Source organism: Mesoplodon densirostris, chromosome 13 (assembly GCF_025265405.1).
Source record: "Mesoplodon densirostris isolate mMesDen1 chromosome 13, mMesDen1 primary haplotype, whole genome shotgun sequence".
NCBI classification, from domain to species: Eukaryota; Metazoa; Chordata; class Mammalia; order Artiodactyla; family Ziphiidae; genus Mesoplodon; species Mesoplodon densirostris.
This window is the reverse complement of record NC_082673.1, coordinates 84,099,891-84,122,215: the sequence shown is the minus strand read 5'-3', so window position 1 is coordinate 84,122,215 and position 22,325 is coordinate 84,099,891. Positions and strand designations below refer to the sequence as shown.

At 44.8% G+C, this 22,325-nt stretch overlaps 1 protein-coding gene across 1 annotated transcript in view; it reads left to right on the top strand.

Annotated features, from left to right (window-relative positions):
- Window positions 1-22,325, top strand: part of KCNQ3 (potassium voltage-gated channel subfamily Q member 3) — a 285,935-nt gene that overhangs the window by 235,720 nt on the left and 27,890 nt on the right. The window contains exons 5-9 of the mRNA XM_060115789.1: window positions 3,636-3,791; window positions 4,861-4,971; window positions 6,681-6,776; window positions 7,671-7,765; window positions 21,335-21,361. Coding sequence (XP_059971772.1) covers window positions 3,636-3,791; window positions 4,861-4,971; window positions 6,681-6,776; window positions 7,671-7,765; window positions 21,335-21,361 — 485 coding nt within the window. The remainder of the gene's footprint in view (window positions 1-3,635; window positions 3,792-4,860; window positions 4,972-6,680; window positions 6,777-7,670; window positions 7,766-21,334; window positions 21,362-22,325) is intronic.

The following is a 22,325-nucleotide window of genomic DNA, read 5'->3' as shown; positions in this document are numbered from 1 at the left end:
TGGTTTCTTTCACTCCCTCTCTCCCGAGACCCTCCCTCAATCATCACATGCACCTAAGTTTCTGTCTCAGCCTCTGCTGCTGGGGAACTGCACCAAAGGCAGTGGTCCTGGGGCAAGTTGCCATTGGGGAGCTCAGAGTTTCCCTTATATGTGTGAACAGCACCATGCCATCCCCACTTGGCAACCCCAGAACGCCTCCACACAGCTAACTCCTGGGTTCTTCCAGCTCAGTGCACACCCAGATATGCCGGCATGTCATCGTAGAATACAGGAGCTCAGGAGTCAGACAGCAGCTCAGGGCAAATTTCAGCTCTGCCGCCTTCCAGCCGTAAGGCTTTAAGAACATTGCTCTGTCTTTATACGAGCTTCCCCCGTGGTTAAAATGTGAATCCTTCCAGCAGCTCACATAAGCAAAGGTACATGTAAGTGCCTGGTGAATAATAAGTGCTCATTCCTGGTAGCATGGATTATTTCAAACATGCACTTCTTCATGAACATACAAGTAAATATATAAAGAAAATGAAATACAAGTTTAAAACACCCAGAGTCTCTCACTGGAGGATGCAGTTTCTTGCCATACATGTTTTATTCCCCATCTGTGCCACTTCTGGCCACAGGCTCGGGGAGGGTCAGGGCTTTCTTTTCAGAGTTCTTTCGTCACCCGACCTTCTATTTTGTCTTTTATCAGAGGACTTGTCAGCAATACCTAAACTTGTCTCCGTGGAGCTGAGCTGATTCACAGCTCCAGTGGAAAAATCAGGGCTAAAAATGGCTGGTTACAGTCCTTGTCCTGGGTTCCTTCAGATTAGAATAGGTGACAGTTGGATGTTTGCTATGTGATTCCTGGGAAAAGATGGTCCACGCCACTGCCAGACCCCACAACTGATGCCAGGCGGGCAGAACTTCAAGACAACTGATGCCAGGCAGGCAGAACTTCAAGTGTGTGGTAGGAGACCGCAGGCAGACAAAACAGCTGCTTGGCAAGCTCTGTATCCCATCCTTCCCCGCAGAAGTCCCACTAGACGAGCCTTCAGCCTTTCCCTGTGCCGTAGCTGCAGAGCGGTTATAGGGCTGGCCTTCACTTCCGGGGCAGGCAGTGTGTTCAGGAGGTAAGCACTTACCTGGATTTGAGTCCAGCATTTACTAACTGCAGGAGCTTAGACCAGCTCCTTCTCTGAGCCTGGTGAATAGGCACTTACCAATTCATTTCTTCATTCATTCATTCATTCATTCAGAAAACGTGTTCTCTGGGCCAAGTTCCATGCTTGACTCCCCTGGAGACTCAGAGATGAAGAGTGACGGGCCCATACAGGGTTACACAGGGTTAGACTTTAAAGTTAACGCTCTTACCAAAGTTAGGATCGGCCGGGCTCTGCTTCCAGAACAAATAAGTCCTGGAGTCTCTGTGACTTAGCACAAAAGATGTAGGTGTCTTCTCACTCACACAGTGTCTCATGTGGGCAGGGTGGTCCTCATCTGTCTTGGAAATGAGCCTTGAGTCACCAAGGCAAGGGAAGGGGAGCCCAGAGCATCCTCTAGAACGAACTTAAGGCAGGAAGTAGCTCCCATCACCCCTCCACGTTGGCTGGACCCCAGGCCCTCAGCCTGCACCTGACTGCAGGGGGGCTCAGGCGTGTGTTCTGCCACAGAACTGCTGGCGAAAATTGCCTCCAGGCAGAATTACCTTGACTAGCCTTTGAGATGACTGCAAGGCACAGAGTGGGGACACATTTCACTCCCCAGTGAGGACCTTTATACCAGCTCTTAATCCCACACAGCCAGTGCTTCTGTGTGCACATGGACAGCTGTTTCTCTGCTTAAGCACCAGATGAAACTTCTGACTTGCATTTGGGGGCCAGAGGGTATGAAAAAGCTTAGGCATGCTAGAATCACACTTAACAGAGCAAGAGGGTCATGCTCATACAGCCACTGGGGAAGGACGATCCAATTCATCTTTTCCTTCTCGAGCCTCCAGCGGGGCAGACACTAATGGAGGGGAAGGGCTGGCTGGATTGCCTGCAGCATCTCAGCTAACCTCTCTCTGCTGTAAAGTCACACAAGTGCACTGTGCACGTGATGCTGTGGGGAAGGTCAGGCCTCTAAGCAAATGAGCATAAGACAGTGTTAGAGATTTAAAGTTTGTTTAGAAAATAGTGAAGGAACTGAAAGAAAGCTAGAAATGAACCCTAGCTCTAGCTGGGGGAGCAAACATCCAGAAAGCTCTCATAGTGGAGGTGACGTGAGTCTGGAGATGACTCAGTGCTCTCTGGTTGGTCCCATGGGGGAGGACAGAGGACCAAGGTGAACAGAGGCACAGAAGCAGGGAGAAAGCAGCCCTGTCAGCGAGACGTGATTCACCCCTAAAGCCAGCTGGCTGGCCGCAGATGGTCAAGTAGATGAACTCTATCGATATGAACAGCTTCATTCTCTGTGATGACTCAGCAGGAATGACGGGCCTAATCTCCAGGCTGTGTTCGCCCATGACTTTGACTTTCTTCTGCCCAACCTACCACAGTAACCACAGTAACCCTTGGAACTGGAATAGAACGAAAGGCGTAGAAAGCACCTCAGGGACTGTCATGGTCAGGATGTTTGAAACCTCAGTGGTTTGCCCATCTTTGCCATATCTCTGCACCATCCTTACTATGCCTCAATGTCTTCCTTTAAATCAGCTTTCTCCTGTTTACGTACATGTCCTAGGCTATCGTGCTGTAATATCCACGAAATAATAGATTTTAGTGTAATCTGTGCTAATGTGTAATATGGTCTAAATCAGTAGGTGACCACGTCACATAAAAAAACACCTATCTGCATTTGAAGTGTCTGTGGCACTTTCTGGAACTCTCTGGTCCAGTCCCTTCATTTTAAAAATGAAAAAAATAATAATAAAAATTAAAAAATAAAAATGAAGAAACTGGGCTTCCCTGGTGGCGCAGTGGTTGAGAGTCCGCCTGCCGATGCAGGGGACACGGGTTCGTGCCCCGGTCTGGGAGGATCCCACATGCCGCGGAGCGGCTGGGCCCGTGAGCCATGGCTGCTGAGCCTGCACGTCCAGAGCCTGTGCTCCGCTACGGGAGAGGCCACAGCAGTGAGAGGCCCTCCTACCGCAAAAAAAAAAAAAAAAAAAGAAGAAGAAACTGAGGCTGGGGAGGAGGGGTCCCAGAGTCACACAGTCAGTTAGTGGCAGGGCTGCGTCCCTGTCCACAGCTCCATCCACTCTGCCAGGCTAGCTCCCCATGGCTGTCCATCGCTGTCCCAGTAGAAATGAGCTTTGTCCTTGCCCTGCCCAGTCCTGTGTAGGATAGGCTCTCCTGAGTCCCGAGCCTTGTCTCAGAGGCAGTGGCCAGTCTCTCCTGCCTTCTTGCCTCCAGGGGAAGGCCCTTGAGCTGTGATATAGAGATCACAGAAACCTTCCTCTCCTCCTAGAGCTATACACTTGTTCTGTTAATGATGAACATGATGACCATATTACTGATCCTATTTTACAACGATGGGAGAGGAGGATCAGAGAAAGTAAGTAACTCGCCCATGTCACAGAGCTGGGCAACCTGGACTCCAGCTCCAGTGTGTCTGCTTCCAACCTCCACCCAGCCTCCACTCAGTGACCCCTTCCCTGTCTCTGCTTGCTCTCCCAGGAGCTCATCACCGCCTGGTACATCGGGTTCCTGACGCTCATCCTTTCTTCATTTCTTGTCTACCTGGTTGAGAAAGATGTGCCGGAAGTGGATGCCCAAGGAGAAGAGATGAAAGAGGAGTTTGAGACATACGCGGATGCCCTTTGGTGGGGTCTGGTGAGCTACCACCTTGAAGGCTGCCCGGTGGGGATTGTCTGTTAGGGACAGAGAGAGATGGAGGGCGTGGCATGGATGCGCTCGGTCGGGCAACTGCATTCTGCAGCCACAGGAGAGAGGAGCCCTCCTCCATTTCTGAACCTGCCCCTGGGAGACGCCCCCTGCAGGGTAGGCCCTTGGAAGGGGCTTTTCCCTAGTGTTTATAAGAAGTCAGAGCTCTCAACAGTCTGGTCCTATGGTCACTCAGGTACCTTACCTCATTCGTCATAGGCTGTCATCAGCCAGGCCATGCTGTGCAAACAGACACAGTGGCAGATGTAGATGTGTGTACCCAGACCCTCAAACACACCTAGAGACACACGGCCCCACACCCACAGGACATGTGGTACTAAAGCATTGCTCTAAGCACTTTACATTTCTAAATATTTTAAGCTGAAATAGCTCTTATTATTAGCCCCCTTTTAAAAATGGGGAAACTGAGGCATAAAGTTGAGTAAATTCAAGGACGATCTCTGAGCCAGTTAGTGGTTGACTTGGGATTTGAACTCAGGCATTTGGCTTCTAGAAGCCACACTCTTAACTGGTCCGAAAGCCTGCCTTCCATGTTCATAAGTACATGTGCGCTGATAACCTGCACATGTAAACGCACACAGGAATATTCAACTCATACCAGGACAGATACGGGCAAAGACCTTAGCCATGCACACATATACACACAATACATATGAATACACCCACAAGAGCACATATATTTAGAATCATGGCTATACACAAAATCACACATAGGCAAATATACACATGAATGTATATCACATGCACATGTTTGCAATTATTGAAATATTTGTTGACTGATTGACTATAGGGAAGAAATCCTTAACTTAGAAACAGGTGTGGTCTCAAGGCTCCCGTAAAAATTCGCTGGTACTTAGCACCATCTCTCCCGTGGGAATCTTATTCTAAACGGGAACAGCACCCTGCTCAGTACAAAGGCTTATAGGTGAAGCTCAGCTGATACATCATTAATTTCCTCTCCCTGAGAAGCCACATGTCTGAACTCTTCTCTCTTCAGATCACACTGGCCACCATTGGCTATGGAGACAAGACGCCCAAAACGTGGGAAGGCCGTCTGATTGCAGCCACCTTTTCCTTAATTGGCGTCTCCTTTTTCGCCCTTCCAGCGGTGAGTATCTCTGGTGTTCTCCCTAGTGTGATGGGCAGGACCCCTCACCGCTTGGCCCAAGCTCAACTTTCCAGCCTCATCTTCCATCATCTCATACCTTGAATTCCAGCTCTATCAACTCAATAACCATCCCTGTAGCATGGTTTCCTGTCTCTCTGCCATAGGCTGTGCTGATCCCTTTGCCAGGAGTGATCCCCCCAAACACCTACTCCTCTTTCAAGACCCAGTTTCTTTTCTTTTTTTTTAAATTGCAGTATAGCTGATTTGCCATGCTGAGCCCATCTCTGCTGTACAGCAAAGTGACTCAGTTATACACATAGAGACATTCTTTTTTTAAATATTCTTTTCCATTATGGTTTATCACAGGATATTGAATATAGTTCTCCATGCTGTACCGTAGGACCTTGTTATTTATCCTCAAGACCCAGTTTCAATGCTGCCTTCTTTAGGCTGAGTTAGTCCTTCCCTCCTCTGGGCATAGCTCTTTAAAGGCGTTTCAGACCCCATGCTGGGATTGCACATTTCCAAATCTGCCTGCCCAGAAGACTGTCAGCTCTTGGGGAGCTGAGATTATGTCTTTCACCCACGTATTCCTTGCACAAAGCGGGTCCTTTGTATATGTGAGTTCCCTTCCCTTGCCCTGTCATCTACTGGTTTATATAAAAAATGCATTTCCCTCAAGAATAAGTTTTGACCCCTGATAGAATAACTTCCCCAAAGCCCAGTGCCCATCAGTGTATTAACAGCAATAATAATAGATAGCATTTGTTGAACATAGTGTGCACTAGATTCATGCCAATTGCTTTACCTACACCATCTCACTTAATCTTTGTGACAACATTAGGAGTTTGGTGCTACATTTATCTCCATTTTCCAGATGAGAAGACTGAGGCTTAATTGGGTTAGTGAAGTTTCCACAGTCACAGGGCTTTTAGGTAGTGGAGCCAGGAACCCAGGTCTGCCCATTCCAAGCCTGACTCTTAATCACAAAGCTTGAAGAGAACCTTCCTGTATAACAAACCCTCTTCCCTGCCCTTCCCCTCCCATCCTTTTGTTGCTAATGTTCTTTGTCCACTGCAGCCCTACCTGGTCTATTTTTTTTCTAAGCTCTTTGACCTTGGGCATATGGCCTTTCTGATTCTCAGTTTCCTTATCTGTAACAGGTGAGGGCCGGTGAGGGTGCGACTTGGTCTCTAAATTCTCTCTTGACTTGAAAAGGGTGTGTTCCTGCCTGTGTAATTCACATGAGAGTCCGACCTGGAAATCAAAACAGATCACAATTCAGAGAGATTCCAGCCAGAGTAAAAGCCTCAAGTGACAATGCAAGCAACTAAAATATTTTTTAAATTCCCTTAATAGTAACTGGGAATCTATTCTGCATCCTACTCCTTACTAGGCAGTTCCTATTACATTATCTCACTGTTTTTCCTAACAGAATTATGAGGTAGGTACCTTTATCCTACTTCCGTGTGGAAGAAAGTGAGATGCAGCAGAGAGGAGGCAGGCCCAGGGTCTCACTGCAGTGAATTGGCAGAGTCAGGAAGCCCTGGCTTCAAGGCTCCACTTAACCCACCTCCTACTCGCTGGAAGAGAAAGAAGGGATCTTTCCTCCTCCCCTCGGCTCAGTGTCATCCTGCTGCTGGGAGTCGGGCTGGGGCTCCGGGAGAGTCTGGGTGGGGCTGACTTCAGGGCCTGACCTCTCCCTTCAGGGCATCCTGGGGTCCGGGCTGGCGCTCAAGGTGCAGGAGCAACACCGTCAGAAGCACTTTGAGAAAAGGAGGAAGCCCGCTGCTGAGCTCATCCAGGTCTGTCTGCCTGGGGATGAACTGGAATGGGACTCAGATCCCGTGTAGCTGCCTCTGCTTGTGTGTCTCTGTGTGTGTGTGTCTGTCTCTGTGTGTGTGTCTATAGACAGCCAGGCAGCAGTGGGTGTTGGTCTCCTGCCAGCTCTCCATCCTTTATCTCTGCCCCAACCATGGGCTGGGGGTTGGGGACCATCGTGAGAGATGGTGGGAGAGGCAGAGTGTTCCCTCTTTCACTTCAGAGAAAGTTCCTGCTTTGTGGTTTTATGGGCCACTGGGAGCGCAGAGAATAGAAAAAGAGAGCGTTCTGGCTCTAGCCGCCTGGGACTGAATGTCTGCGTGACCACCCACTCATGAACTTGTGTCCAGTTGCAGTGAGTGTCTCTGTGGGTCAGATACAGGATGGTACATGATGTTACCCTCCATACTGTAGTTTCTAGGCCAGTGCTGATCTCTAAGTGTCTGCTCTATCTTCGCAAACCCCAAACCATCATGGTATACAGACGATCTAGTATATTAGAATCAAAACCTCATCTCCCGGGCTGTCTCTTACACTGGGAAATGCACAGAAGACTGTTTGTCTTCCTACCTGTTTGAGAAATCTCAAGGAATCGTGCAACAAGAGTAATCCCTGCTCCTTTCAGGGATCTTCTACCCAGCACCCGCCTCCCCCGTCCACACCCCACACCATCAATTATAGCTCCGAGATGATGGGGTCAAGGAAGGTTTTCTTCCCATAGGAGCTACAGAAAGCCAAGGATCCGGCTTCTCCGGATATGACCTCATTGCACATTTTACTCTTAGGTGTCAAGGGCTTTCTGTTTTAATGTTGTGGGATTCCATGTGAAAGTTTCGGGTAACACCAGGTCATTCCTGCCCCTCTTTTCTCCTCCCCAGGCCGCTTGGAGGTACTATGCTACCAACCCCAACAGGATTGATCTTGTGGCGACATGGAGGTTCTATGAATCAGTCGTCTCTTTTCCGTTCTTCAGGCAAGTGGCCACTCATCTGAATGCTCAGAGCGTGACTGACCAGCCCTCCCGTGGGTCTGTATTTGTGCCTGTGGCCTTCACAGTTTCCCGGAGGACGTCCTTCAGGGCAGTGGTTCCCAATCTGGGCTGCATGTTAGAATCATTAGAGCTTAAAATATCCCAATGCCCAGACCATACCCAGGCAGATTCAATCAGAATCCCCAGGGTTGCAGCCCAGGCATCAGTATTTTTTTATAGCTCCCCAGATAACCCCAGGGTATCACCCAGAATTTCCAGCTGAACAGTGTGGAGTGTCTGAAAAGGGAGGTCGGGCCAGTGTTTGAGCAAATCAGTGGCTGGGGAAGTGATGAGCCAGTACAATGGGCCACCCTGGCAGTCCTGGAGGCCCCAGCACCTGCCCATGGCCTGCACCGCCAGACCACTCTGGACAGGGGGAAAGGGCATGGGGAAGAAGCAACTGGGGGCCCAGAGACGTTGTTTTGTGTTCTCAGAGGTGGGAGATTAAACGAAAGGTTTCAGGGAAAAAAAAAATTAAAACCTCTTCCTATGGCCAGCACCTAAGTTTTTTTAAAATTATTTTTAAAAAAATTTCTTTTGGCCACACCACACAGCTTATGGGGTTCTAGTTCCCCAACCAGGGATCAAACCCGTGCCCCCTGCAGTGGAAGCGCAGAGTCCTAACCACTGGACCACCAGGAAAGTTCCTGGCCAGCGCCTATGAAAAGGGAGAGGGAAATGAATACTTATTGGATGTCCAGTATGTTACTGGAATCCAAGTTCACATTTCATTTAATTCTCACAGGCATCCTATGAAATAAGTCAGAGGTTCTCAAATGTCAAGGTGCGTTAAAATCAGTGGGGGACTGTAAACACCAGATCCTGCATCCACCTTCAGCAATTTCAATGGCGTTAGAGTAGCTAAAGCACCTCACACAGGCCCCCCTGTTGATTCTAACACAGTGGCGCATGGTGCACCCTTGGAGACAGGCTGGGTGGTCGGTATCACCAGGCTCCTCTCATGGATGAGCCAACTGGGGATCAGGAACGTTGGTCATTTTGGCCAGTGTCTGCCACATCTAGAGGCCTCCAAAGCCCATGATCTTTTCACTACTTGGGCTTCTGAAATAGACCACACCTTGCCAGATTTTTTTTAATTTTTTTAATTTAATTTTATTTATTTTTTTATACAGCAGGTCCTTATTAGTCATCAATTTTATACACGTCAGTGTATACATGTCAATCCCAATCGCCCAATTCATCACACCACCACCTCCCCACCTCTTTCCCCCACCTTGGTGTCTATACGTTTGTTCTCTACATCTGTGTCTCAATTTTGGCCCTGCAAACCAGTTCATCTGTACCATTTTCTAGGTTCCACATATACGCATTAATATACGATATTTGTTCTTCTCTTTCTGACTTCACTCTGTATGACAGTCTCTAGATCCGTCCAAGTCTCAACAAATGACTCAATTTCGTTCCTTTTTATGGCTGAGTAATATTCCATTGTATATATGTACCAGGACTTCTTTATCCATTCGTCTGTCAATGGGCATTTAGGTTGCTTCCATGACCTGGCTATTGTATACAGTGCTGCAATTAACATTGAGGTGCATGTGTTTTTTGGGATTATGATTTTCTCTGGGTATATGCCCAGTAGTGGGATTACCGGATCATATGGCAATTCTATTTTTAGTTTTTTAAGGAACCTCCATACTGTTCTCCATAGTGGCTGTATCAATTTACATTCCCACCAACAGTGCAAGAGGGTTCCCTTTTCTCCACACCCTCTCCAGCATTTGTTGTTTGTAGATTTTCTGATGATGCCCATTCTAACTTGTATGAGGTGATACCTCATTGTAGTTTTGATTTGCATTTCTCTAATAATTAGTGATGCTGAGCAACTTTTCATGTGCTTCTTGGCCATCTGTATGTCTTCTTTGGAGAAATGTCTATTTAGGTCTTCTGCCCATTTTTGGATTGGGTTGTTTGTTTCTTTAATATTGAGCTGCCTGGGCTGTTTATATATTTTGGAGATTAATCCTTTGTCCATTGATTCGTTTGCAAATATTTTCTCCCATTCTGAGGGTTGTCTTTTCATACTTTTTCTTTTGCACTACCCAGGTACGTGGGGAGTTTCTTGCCTTTTAGGAGGTCTGAGGTCTTCTGCCAGCATTCAGTGGGTGTTCTATAGGAGCAGTTCCACATGTAGATGTATTTCTGATGTATCTGTGGGAGAAGGTGATCTCCACGTCTTACTCTTCTGCCATCTTCTCCCAACTCCCAGGAAATCTTAAAGGGGCTTTTCTGGCACAAGGTGGCCATCCCTGGTTTCACATCAACATGATCTCAGGCACAAACCTCCTTGTTCTTCCATTTTGTCTTTAAGTTACTTGTTGAAACAACTGGCCCGTGATCCCAAGGACTGTCGTGGCTTCGCCTGGTGAGGCCCCTCCAGAGCCGGCAGCCTCAGTGAGACCGCCCTCCCCTCGGGCCCCGGGGCAGTTCAGCCAGTCTTTTCATCTTGTTTATGGTTTCCTTTGCTGTGCAAAAGCTTTGAAGTTTCATTAGGTCCCATTTGTTTATTTTTGTTTTTATTTCCATTACTCTAGGAGGTGGATCAAAAAAGATCTTGCTATGATTTATGTCAAAGAGTGTTCTTCCTATGTTTTCCTCTTAAGAGTTTTATAGGGTCCGGTCTCACATTTAGGTCTCTAATCCATTTTGAGTTTATTTTTGTGTATGGTGTTAGGGAGTGTTCTAATTTCATTCTTTTACATGTAGCTGTCCAGTTTTCCCAGCACCACTTATTGAAGAGACTGTCTTTTCTCCATTGTATATCCTTGCCTCCTTTGTCATAGATTAGTTGACCATATGTGCATGGGTTTATCTCTGGGCTTTCTATCTTGTTCCATTGATCTTTGTTTCTGTTTTTGTGCCAGTACCATACTGTCTTGATTACTGTAGCTTTGTAGTATAGTCTGAAATCAGGGAGTCTGATTCCTCCAGCTCCCTTTTTTTTCCCTCAAGACTGCTTTGGCTATTCAGGGTCTTTTGTGTCTCCATATAAATTTTAAGATGATTTGTTCTAGTTCTGTAAAAAATGCCATTGGTAATTTGATAAGGATTGCATTGAATCTGTAGATTGCTTTGGGTAGTATAGTCATTTTCACAATATTGATTCTTCCAATCCAAGCATGGTATATTTCTCCATCTGTTGATACCATCTTTAATTTCTTTCATCAGTGTCTTATAGTTTTCTGCATACAGGTCTTTTGTTTCCATAGGTAGCTTTATTCCTAGGTATTTTATTCTTTTTTTTGAAATGGTAAATGGGAGTGTTTCCTTAATTTCTCTTTCAGATTTTTCATCATTAGTGTATAGGAATGCAAGAGATTTCTTTTTTTTTTTTTTTTCCGGTACTTGGGCCTCTCACTGTTGTGGCCTCTCCTGTTGCAGAGCACAGGCTCCGGACGCGCAGGCTCAATGGCCATGGCTCACGGGCCCAGCTGCTCCGCGGCATGTGGGATCTTCCTGGACCGGGGCACGAACCCGTGTTCCCTGCATCGGCAGGTGGACCCTCAACCACTGCGCCACCAGGGAAGCCCGTGGAATGCAAGAGATTTCTGTGCATTAATTTTGCATCCTGCAACTTTACCAGATTCCTTGATTAGCTCTAATAGTTTTCTGGTGGCATCTTTAGGATTATGTATAGTATCATGTCATCTGCAAACAGTGGCAGTTTTACTTCTTCTTTTCCAGTTTGTATTCCTTTTATTTCTTTTCCTTCTCTGATTGCCGTGGCTAGGACTTCCAAAACTATGCTGAATAATAGTGGTGAGAGTGGACATCCTTGTCTTGTTCCTAATCTTAGAGGAAATGCTTTCAGTTTCTCACCATTGAGAATGATGTTTGCTGTGGGTTTGTCCTATATGGCCTTTATTATGTTGAGGTAGGTTCCCTCTATGCCCACTTTCTGGAGAGCTTTTATCATAAATGGTGTTGAATTTTGTCAAAAGCTTTTTCTTCATCTATTGAGATGATCATATGGTTTTTATTCTTCAATTTGTTAATAAGGTTTATCACATTGATTGATTTACATATATTGAAGAATCCTTGCATCCCTGGGATAAATCCCACTTGATCATGGTGTATGATCCTTTTAATGTGTTGTTGGATTGTGTTTGCTCGTATTTTGTTGAGGATTTTTGCATATCTGTTCATCAGTGATATTGGCCTGTAATTTTCTTTTTTTGTAGTATCTTTGTGTGGTTTTGGTATCAGGGTGATGGTGGCCTCATAGAATGAGATTGGGAGTGTTCCTTCCTCCACAATTTTTTGGAAGAGTTTGAGAAGGATGGGTGTTAGCTCTTCTCTAAATGATAGAATTCACCTGTGAAGCCGTCTGGTCCTGGACTTTTGTATGTTGGAAGATTTTTAATCAAGGTTTCAATTTCATTACTTATGATTGGTCTGTTCATATTTTCTATTTCTTCCTGGTTCAGTCTTGGAAGGTTATACCTTTTTAAGAATTTGTCCATTTCTTCCAGGTTGTCCATTTTATTGGCATAGAGTTGCTTATAGTAGTCTCTTGGGATGCTTTGTATTTCTGCTGTGTCTGTTGTAACTTCTCCTTTTTCATTTCTAATTTTATTGATTTGAGTCCTCTCCCTCTTTTTCTTGATGAGTCTGGCTAATGGTTAATCAATTTTGTTTATCTTCTCAAAGAACCAGCTTTTAGTTTTATTGATCTTTGCTATTGTTTTCTTTGTTTCTATTTCATTTATTTCTGCTCTGATCTTTATGATTTCTTTCCTTCTTCTAACTTTGGGTTTTGTTTGTTCTTCTTTCTCTAGTTCCTTTAGGTGTAAGGTTAGATTGTTTATTTGAGATTTTTCTTGTTTCTTGATGTAGGCTTGTAGAGCTATAAACTTCCCTCTTAAAACTGCTTTTGCTGCATCCCATAGGTTTTGGATCATCGTGTTTTCATTGTCATTTCTCTCTAGGTATTTTTTTATTTCCTCTTTAATTTCTTCAGTGATCTCTTGGTTATTTAGTAACGTATTATTTAGCCTCCATGTGTTCGTGTTTTTTATGTTTTATTCCCTGTAATTGATTTCTAATCTCATAGCGTTGTGGTCAGAAAAGGTGCTTGATATGATTTCAATTTTCTTAAGTTTACTGTGGCTTGATTTGTGACCCAAGATGTGATCTATCCTGGAGAATGTTCCATGTGCACTTGAGAAGAAAGTGTAATCTGCTGTTTTTGGATGGAAAGTGCCATAAATATCAATTAAATCTATCTGGTCTGTTGTGTCATTTAAAGCTTCTGTTTCCTTATTTATTTTCATTTTGGATGATCTGTCCATTGGTGTAAGTGATGTGTTAAAGTCCCCCACTATTATTGTGTTACTGTCGATTTCCTCTTTTATAGCTGTTAGCAGTTGCCTTATGTATTGAGGTGCTCCTATGTTGGGTGCATATATATTTATAATTGTTATATCTCCTTCTTGGATTGATCCCTTGATCGTTATGTAGTGTCCTTCCTTGTCTCTTGTAACATTCTTTATTTTAAAGTCTATTTTATCTGATATGAGTATTGCTACTCCAGCTTTCTTTTGATTTCCATTGCATGGAATATCTTTCTCCATCCCCTCCCTTTCAGTCTGTATGTGTCCCTAGGTCTGAAGTGGGTCTCTTGTAGACAGCATATAGATGGGTCTTGTTTTTGTATCCATTCAGCAAGCCTGTGTCTTTTGGTTGAAGCATTTAATCCATTCACGTTTAAGGTAATTATCGATATGTATGTTCCTATGACCATTTTCTTAATTGTTTTGGGTTTGTTTTTGTAGGTCCTTTTTGTCTCTTGTGTTTCCCACTTAGAGAAGTTCCTTTAGCATTTGTTGAAGAAATGGTTGGGTGGTGCTGAATTCTCTTAGTTTTTGCTTGTCTGTAAAGCTTTTGATTTCTCCATTGAATCTGAATGAAATCCTTGCTGGGTAGGGTAATCTTGGTTGTAGGTTCTTCCCTTTCACCACTTTAAGTATATCATGCCACTCCCTTCTGGCTTGTAGAGTTTCTGCTGAGAAATCAGCTGTTAACCTTATGGGAGTTCCCTTGTATGTTATTTGTCATTTTTCCCTTGCTGCTTTCAATAATTTTTCTTTGTCTTTAATTTTTGCCAGTTTGATTACTATGTGTCTCAGCATGTTTCTCCTTGGATTTATCCTGTATGGGACTCTCTGCGCTTCCTGGACTTGGGTGGCTATTTCCTTTCCCATGTTAAGGAAGTTTTTGACTATAATCTCTTCAAATATTTTCTCGGGTCCTTTCTCTCTCTCTTCTCCTTCTGGGACCCCTATAATGCAAATGCTATTGCATTTAATGTTGTCCCAGAGGTCTCTTAACTGTCTTCATTTCTTTTCATTCTTTTTTCTTTATTCTGTTCTGCAGCAGTGAATTCCACCATTCTGTCTTCCAGGTCACTTATCCATTCTTCTGCCTCAGTTATTCTGCTATTGATTCCTTCTAGTGTATTTTTTGTTTCAGTTATTGTATTGTTCATCTCTGTTTGTTCTTTAATTCTTCTAGGTCTTTGTTACACGTTTCTTGCAACTTCTCAATCTTTGCCTCCATTCTTTTTCCGAGGTCCTGGATCATCTTCACTATCATTATTCTGAATTCTTTTTCTGGAAGGTTGCCTATCTCCACTTCATTTAGTTGTTTCACTGGGGTTTTATCTTTTTCCTTCATCTGGTACGTAGCCCTCTGCCTTTTCATCTTGTCTCTCTTTCTGTGAATGTGGGTTTTGTTCTACAGGCTGCAGGATTGTAGTTCTTCTTGCTTCTGCTGTCTGCCCTCTTGTGGATGAGGCTATCTAAGAGGCTTGTGCAAGTTTCCTGATGGGAGGGACTGGTGGTGGGTAGAGCTGGCTGTTGCTCTGGTGGGCAGAGCTCAGTAAAACTTTAATCCGCTTGACAGCTGATGGGTGGGGCTGGGTTCCCTCCCTGTTGGTTGTTTGGCCTGAGGCAACCCAACAGTGGAGCCTACCCCGGCTCTTTGGTGGGGCTAATGGCGGACTCTGGGAGGGCTCACACCAAGGAGTACTTCCCAGAGCTTCTGCTGCCAGTGTCCTTGCCTGCAGTGAGCCACAGCCACCCCCTGCCTCTGCAGGAGACCCTCCAACACTAGCAGGTAGGTCTAGTTCAGTCTCCCCTAGGGTCACTGCTCCTTCCTCTGGGTCCCGATGTGCACACTACTTTGTGTGTGCCCTCCAAGAGTGGAGTCTCTGTTTCCCCCAGTCCTGTTGAAGTCCTGCAATCAAATCCCACTAGCCTTCAAAGTCTGATTCTCTAGGAATCCCTCCTCCCGTTGCCGGAACCCCAGGTTGGGAACCTGACGTGGGGCTCAGAACCTTCACTCCAGTGGGTGGACTTCTGTGGTATAAGTGTTCTCCAGTCTGTGAGTCACCCACCCAGCAGTTATGGGATTTGATTTTACTGGGATTGCTCCCCTCCTACCATCTCATTGTGGCTTCTCCTTTGTCTTTGGATGTGGGGTACCTTTTTTGGTGAGTTCTAGTGTCTTCCTGTCGATGATTGTCCAGCAGCTAGTTGTGATTCTGGTGTTCTCGCAAGAGGGAGTGAGAACACATCCTTCTACTCTGCCATCTTGGTTCCTAATCTCAATAATCTAAGCTTTCACCTTAGGAAACGGGGGGTGCCCGTGACTCACCGCTAGTTGCACTCAGACAGGAAATGCGCTGACCGACACCATCAGCGAAGTGCCCAAAATCCTTGCCAGATTTTAGACTCTGTGGTCCAGAGCTCAGATTTTTAAGTGTGTGGATAGAAGACTGGGTGGATAGGACCCTTGAGTTGGAAGAAGAAGTAGAGGGACACTCAGAACTCATACCTGGAGTGGGAACCCTGCTCTGAAGCGTGTTTCTGCCATGTGTCTGGGTTCATGAACCATAGCATGACCCAGTGCTGGACGGGTGGCTCCCCCCAACCCCATCCTACCTTCCCACACTCTCATTGTGGAACCTGGGACCAGGCTCTGAACTCGGCCTCAATTTTCCCTCCACTTCCATCACCGGACTGTGGTAAAGATTTAAGAAAATTCATGACATCATGACTGACTCATTTCCCTGCATAAAACCTTCCACTGGATAACCATGATGAAGAGAACAAGATCCAAAACGTGACCACGACCCACAGGGCCCCAGAACCTCAGGGCCCTGCTTACCTCTCCCATCTCAGCGTCTATGGAGCTGTTACTCCCAAGAGGGTCTAGTGGCACGTGGCACTTTCTAGTCCAGGCATTCGGTCCACCAATATTTTTGAGCCCCTTGTATATGCTAAGGATTGGACCAGACCATGCAGGTCACAAGTGACTTGTGAAGGACTCTGACCTTGATCCTGAAAGTGAAGAGAAGCCATTGGTGGCAGAGAATGACATGATCAGATGTGTGTTTCAGGAAAGTGACAGGAGGGAGGATGGATTGGACAGGCTCAGGATTCTACACAAGGATATCAGCTAACAAAGGAATGCAGGATTCAGGGGAAGAGGAAATGAGAGCTTAAACCAAGGTAACAGCAGTAGGAAGGGAGGATAGAGGAAGGACCCGAAAGGGAATAAGCAAAGGGAAAGAAACTCAGGGAGTGATGACTTGTGGGAGAGTTAATGAAATGAGAAGAAGCAAGGCTTCCATAATGGAATGATAAATTTTGGTTTACTAACTGTGTCTTCTTACTTGTAATTAGATTTACTCAGAAGGTGGTCTCTGTGGTTCCTTTTGATTGTAACATTCGATTGTTGCTATAATCATTTTGGGTTTGGGATAGTATCAGCCTTCCTTGGGGTAACAGGGGTCTTAGAATGGGCAGGTGGCTTCTCCTGAAGAGAACAGAGTGACCTTGAATTCAAAAACAAGAACTTGTGCAACCATATTGAATTCTGAATCAAGAAGATTTCTGTTTGCTTTGCATCCCAAGGTCTTGGCAAGAGGCCCATTCTTTTGCGTTGATTTATTATAAATAAGGCATTGTCCTAGCTGTCGGAGACTCCAAGGAATACATTGTGCTGCAGACAGCAGCCGTGATATGGGAATGGCTTTTACACTAAGAGAGAACATTTCTTTCCTTTTTTCAAGGACAAAAGTATAAAACCACTAGAGAATTCACTTGGCAACCAATCTGAAACAAGGCCGTCCCTTGGGAAAAGAATGCCCCACCCACCCACCCATATTCCAACCCACTCCATATGTTTAATGACAAAAAAAATTAAAAATAGCTGATAATACACTGGTGTGTCCTCACCTGCTTCCTAAAGGCTTTTTTATTTGATTTACTTTTTTGAAAAAACATTTTATTGAGATATATTTCATATACTACAAAAGGATTTCACATACCATAAAAGGTACCCTTTTAAAGTAACAATTTGGTAGGTTTTTAGTATATTCACAAAGTTGGGCATTGATCGCCACTATCTAATTCCAGAATATTTTCATTACCCCAAAAAGAAACCCTGTGCCCTTTAGCAGTTACTCTTGTTTCCCTCTTTTCCCCCAGCCCTTGCAAACACTAATATTTTCTCTCTCAATTCTGCCTATTCTGGACATTTAATATAAAAATAAAATCTTATAATGTGATTTCTTTCACTTGTCATAATATTTTCAAGTTGCATCTATGTTGTCTTGTGTATCAGAACTTTATTCCTTTTACGACTGAATAATATTCCATCATATATACCCCATTGTATTTATCCATTAACCAATTGATGCATATTTGTGTTATTTCCACTTTTTGGCCCATTCAGGTACATGTTGTGTGGATATGTGTTTTCAATGCTCTTGGGTGTATACCTAGGAGTGGAATAGGTAACTCTATGTTTAACTTTTTGAGGAACTGCCAGACTGTTTTCCATGGTGGCTGCACCATTATATAGTCCTCCAAAAGATTCTGAAGGATGAAGTTGTGTAGCCCATTTCTAAGAGTGGTGTCATATCAGTTTCCAGCAAGTGTATTTCTTTGTTAATTTGCAAGTATATGTTTGTATGTATACACACATATGTACATATGTGTATGTATATACATCCATATTTTGGGCTAGCAGTGATGAGTGATGGTATTGCCTTTTTTGTTTTTCTTTTATGATTACTTAAAATTATAAAAGCATTACTTTTGAATTGCAAAGAACCTCAGAGACTTTCAAGTCCCACCCTAATTTTATATGAGAAGAAACTGAGGCCCCCAGCAGCTCAGGAGCTTGCTCAAGGCCACACATCATGTTGGGCATAGCTGGGACCAAACCCAGGTCTTCTGATTTGCTGGCCAATGGAAACTGTGTAGACCTAGTAGAAGTAGGTGGTAGGAGGCTGAGAAGGTAGAGGAAGATGCTGGGGGGATGGTAGATTGTACATCCTCATGCACAAACAGAGAAGAGAGCAGACATTAAAAAACAGATGTTGCTTACCACCAACAAAAAATCATGCACACAGATTTGTCCCCTAAAAGTGATAGTAGAATTGTCTATAGCTGCACTGCCCAATATGGTAACCACTAGTCACAGTGGCTGTTGAGCATCTATTACTAGTGCAACTGAGGAATTGAATTGTTAATTTTCTTTCATTTTAATTTAAATAGCCATATGTGATGATTGATTAGTGGCTACCATTGGACAGTGCAGCTTTGGAATCATTAGATATTAGAACTAAAATGGAGCTGAGACTTAGGCCCAAGAAACAGAAGTTACTTGACCAAGAAGACCCAGTTAATTTATTGTAGAACCAGAACTTGTTCTTTTTATGACCAGCGTCAAGATTATTGGAGTGCTTAGAAATGGAGAGTGGGGGCTATATGCAGTAACCCTTTGCTATGGCCAAATAACATTGGATCTGTTTTCATACAGGCTATCTCATTTAATCTTAGAATGTCCTGGGAGATAAGTAGAATAGGTAACTCCATTTTTCATAGCCATAAGCTTATAGGTGAAGAATCAGAGCATCAGTGAGATTAATCAGCTTGTCTAATGTCACCCAACTAGTAAACAATGGAGCAAAGATTGGAACCCAGGTCTTATGCCAAAGCCCATTATATCTCTGAAAAGAAAGAGTTTTTTAGGGAGAAAATTGGATAAAAGTAAGACAGAGACAAGTTTTGTTGAGATAATATACCCTTTTCTGAAGATGGTTGTTGTGAAGGTCAAACTGAATAAAATGTGTGAAAGTACCTGGCCCATCCTAGGTGTTTAGTCTCTGCTCGTTGAATCTGTGCTGTAAGGAAGTAGTGGATTTATGGCACAGAGGAGAGAGGAGGTCAAGGAAGACACCAAACTCCCAAAGCACAGTCCTGGGAAGCCACTGTTAGTGACAGCAGGACTAGAACATCCCGTCTGGAATGTGGTTACAAATCCTTTCTTCATTTATCCATACATTCGGCAAGTATTTAACTGAGCATCTCTTACGTGCTAGACACTGAGTGTGGCATTGGGGATAGAACAGTGAACAGGAGAGGGTCAACCGTGCTAGTCCTGTCACGTGGTTGATGGAGACAGGGACAGAGAATTGCCCACTGGGTGTTATCTCTTGGAGTGTGTTGGGGCTTTGACTAGAGCAATTGCAGTAGAGCAGTGGACAGAAAGCCAGCTTACACAGGCTAAAGGGTGACAAGGAAATGAGCACGTGGGGACAGTGAGTGCAGATGACACAGCTGCAAGGGATGTAGGGCTCAGGTTTTATCCTTGATGGAAATGCTATAATGGTATCATGGTAGAGAGGGGTATAGGCGGATGCAGTGGTGGTTGAGGGGAGCACTAGAGGAGAGAGCAGTATGGAGGGCCTGGGCTTCAAGGCACAAGTGAAGTCATCAGCAGGAGCATGGACCCTTCAGCCATCAACACTGAAGGGAAGCCAGTGCGTGAGACCAGGCATAAGATTGTCAATATGGTGATAGGTCCCTGAGGAAGATCTCTGCTGAGGTCAAGGTCACTGGCTGGGGGCAGAAGTGGGGAGGTGAAGAAGTTCTGATACTGGAGGGGGAGGCATGGCATCATTGTCCTGTAGCATGAGAAGGGAATGGAAGTGGTGCCTCTAATTCTTTTTTTAAATTGAAATATAGCTGATTTACAATATTGTGTTAGTTTCAGGTGTACAGCATAGCGACTCAGTTATATATTTTTTCAGATGATTTTCCATTATAGGTTACTACAAGATCCTCCCCGTGCTATACAATAAATCCTTGTTGCTTGTCTAGTTTATGTATGGTAGGGTGTATCTGATAGTCCCATACTCCTAATTTATCCCTCCCTTTAGCACTGCCCCCGCCAGGGCCCTCTGATCCCATCCTGCCCTCGGTGCACTCCCTTGCCTTCTCTTTCTCCTCTTACTGCCATCCCTACTTTTCCTGGAGCCAAAAGTCAGAGCTTTTTCTGTCCACATGCTTCAGGAGGGGAAATAGGCCCAGAGGATGTGTCCAGCTCAAAGCCACACTAGACCCACAGGCTGAGCTGACACATGAACTAGAAATCCTTAACTCTCCAACTGCTCCTTTTGCTCTTCTACCAAGATACCTCATATTCTCTCCCCATTTCTCCCACCCCTGGATCCCAATGAGAGTCCAGGTATTCATTCCGTATTTCCTGTGCACTTACGAAGTGCCAGGGTATGGGGTGCTCAGATTTTAGAGCTGAGAAAAGCAGAGGCTCTGCCCCCGCCCGACCACGTAATTCTAAGACAATGTGATCCAGTCCAATTCCACGTACGAAGATATTAGCTCAGCTTCAACCCTGGGAATTTAGACAGAAACACCAGGAGGGGCCCCTCCAGCTGGAACTTAAAGGAGGAGTAAGACTGTTCCGGGCAGAGCCTGAGCGAAGTCTCAGTTATGAATGTGTGTAGACTGCATGTGGCCTCATGGTTACAAGTGTGGGCTCTGGAGCCAGATCATCTAGGTTTGGATCCTGACTTGGCTGCTTCCTGGCTATGAGACCTTGAGCGATTTACTGAATCTCTCTGTGTCTCGGTTTTCTCATCAGGAAAATGGGGGTGATAATAATACTTACCTCATAGGGTTGCTAGTGATGATTAAATAAGTGAATCCATAAAAAGCACTTCAAAGAGGATCTGCCTACTAATTACCGCACAATAAATATTCGGGATGATGATGTCGACTGTAATGATGACGGTGGTGACAGAGTGATGGGGTGTGTGGCTGCTAAGTTATGAAATTCCTGGTCTCCTGATCTGTCCCCAGTGCTAAACAGATCACCTGAACCCAGCACAAGGTGTGGGGCAGCAACCATTTGGGGGATGAATAAATGAATGAGTGGCTGAGAAGAACCTTGGAGTTCAGAGCCAGACCTGTTAGATCACAGGAGGGGTCTGGGGTCTGGCTGGGGAATCCCATGTCATTCACTGGTTCTCCTCCACATGCACCATCTTGTCCCAGAGCTCCATCCTGCTCCTTCATCTTCATCAAAGGGAAGCTTGGGGACACATTTTGGGGAGAGGGGGAGCTGTTGCATGTAATTTACGCTGTGCTTCTTTTTTTCTCCCCCGTCTCCTCACAGGAAAGAACAGCTGGATGCAGCAGCCAGGTATGTTTGTGATTATGAAGCCTCTTCTTCCCACCACTGTGTCGGGACAGAGGGTCCAGTTGTGTACACTGTAGGGCCCCTGGGCAGTCATGCTGGTCGTGAGATAGAGTTTTGGGGTTCACTGCTGTTGCTGGCTGCCATTTTCCTCTGCCAATTTCATGTTAATTTACTCAGGAACAACTTAATTGTGATCATAGCAGCAGCCACATTTTGAGTGTTTCTCCTCTGTGCCTGGAGTCCTGCATGTGTTATCTCATGTGGTCCTCACATCCACAGTGAAAGATCGACTCTCGTGTCTTCATTTATGGATTGAGGAGACTGGGGCTCAGAGATGTTGAGTTACTCCGCCTGGGTCACACAGCTACTGAGGAGCAAGACCAAAATTCAAACTCAGGTCTGAATATTAAGACCATGTTATTTCCATTATATCTTGCTTCGTTTGCTTCTTGGGCTCACAGATGGTTCTTCGAAAAGTGAATCAAGACTATAATTCATGATCCCCAGTAAACCATGCTCAGTACAGGCTGCTGCAGAAGCAGGTTGAGCTTCTGCATGAGTCATCTCTCTTCCTTTTGGTTCCATCTAGAGAAGATGTCACAGTATCAGGGACACTATGGACCCTGCTCGAGATTGTAAAGGAAGACCATCTCTCGCAAACAGTTTGACTGTTTGTATACAAGTCATCCCTCTATATCCACAGGGGATTGTTTCCAGCACCCTCAAGGATACCAAAATCTGCAGATGCTCAAGTCCCTTCTGTAAAATGCCAGAGTATTTGCATATAACCTATGCACATCCTTCTGTGTACTTTAAATCATCTCTAGATTAGTTATAATGCCTAATACAATGCAAGTGCTATATCAGTAGTTGTAAACACAACATAAATGCTCTGTAAAGAGTTCCCTGTATGTGGCAAATTCAACTTTTGTGTTTTGAAACTTTCTGAAAATTTTTTTTCGAATAT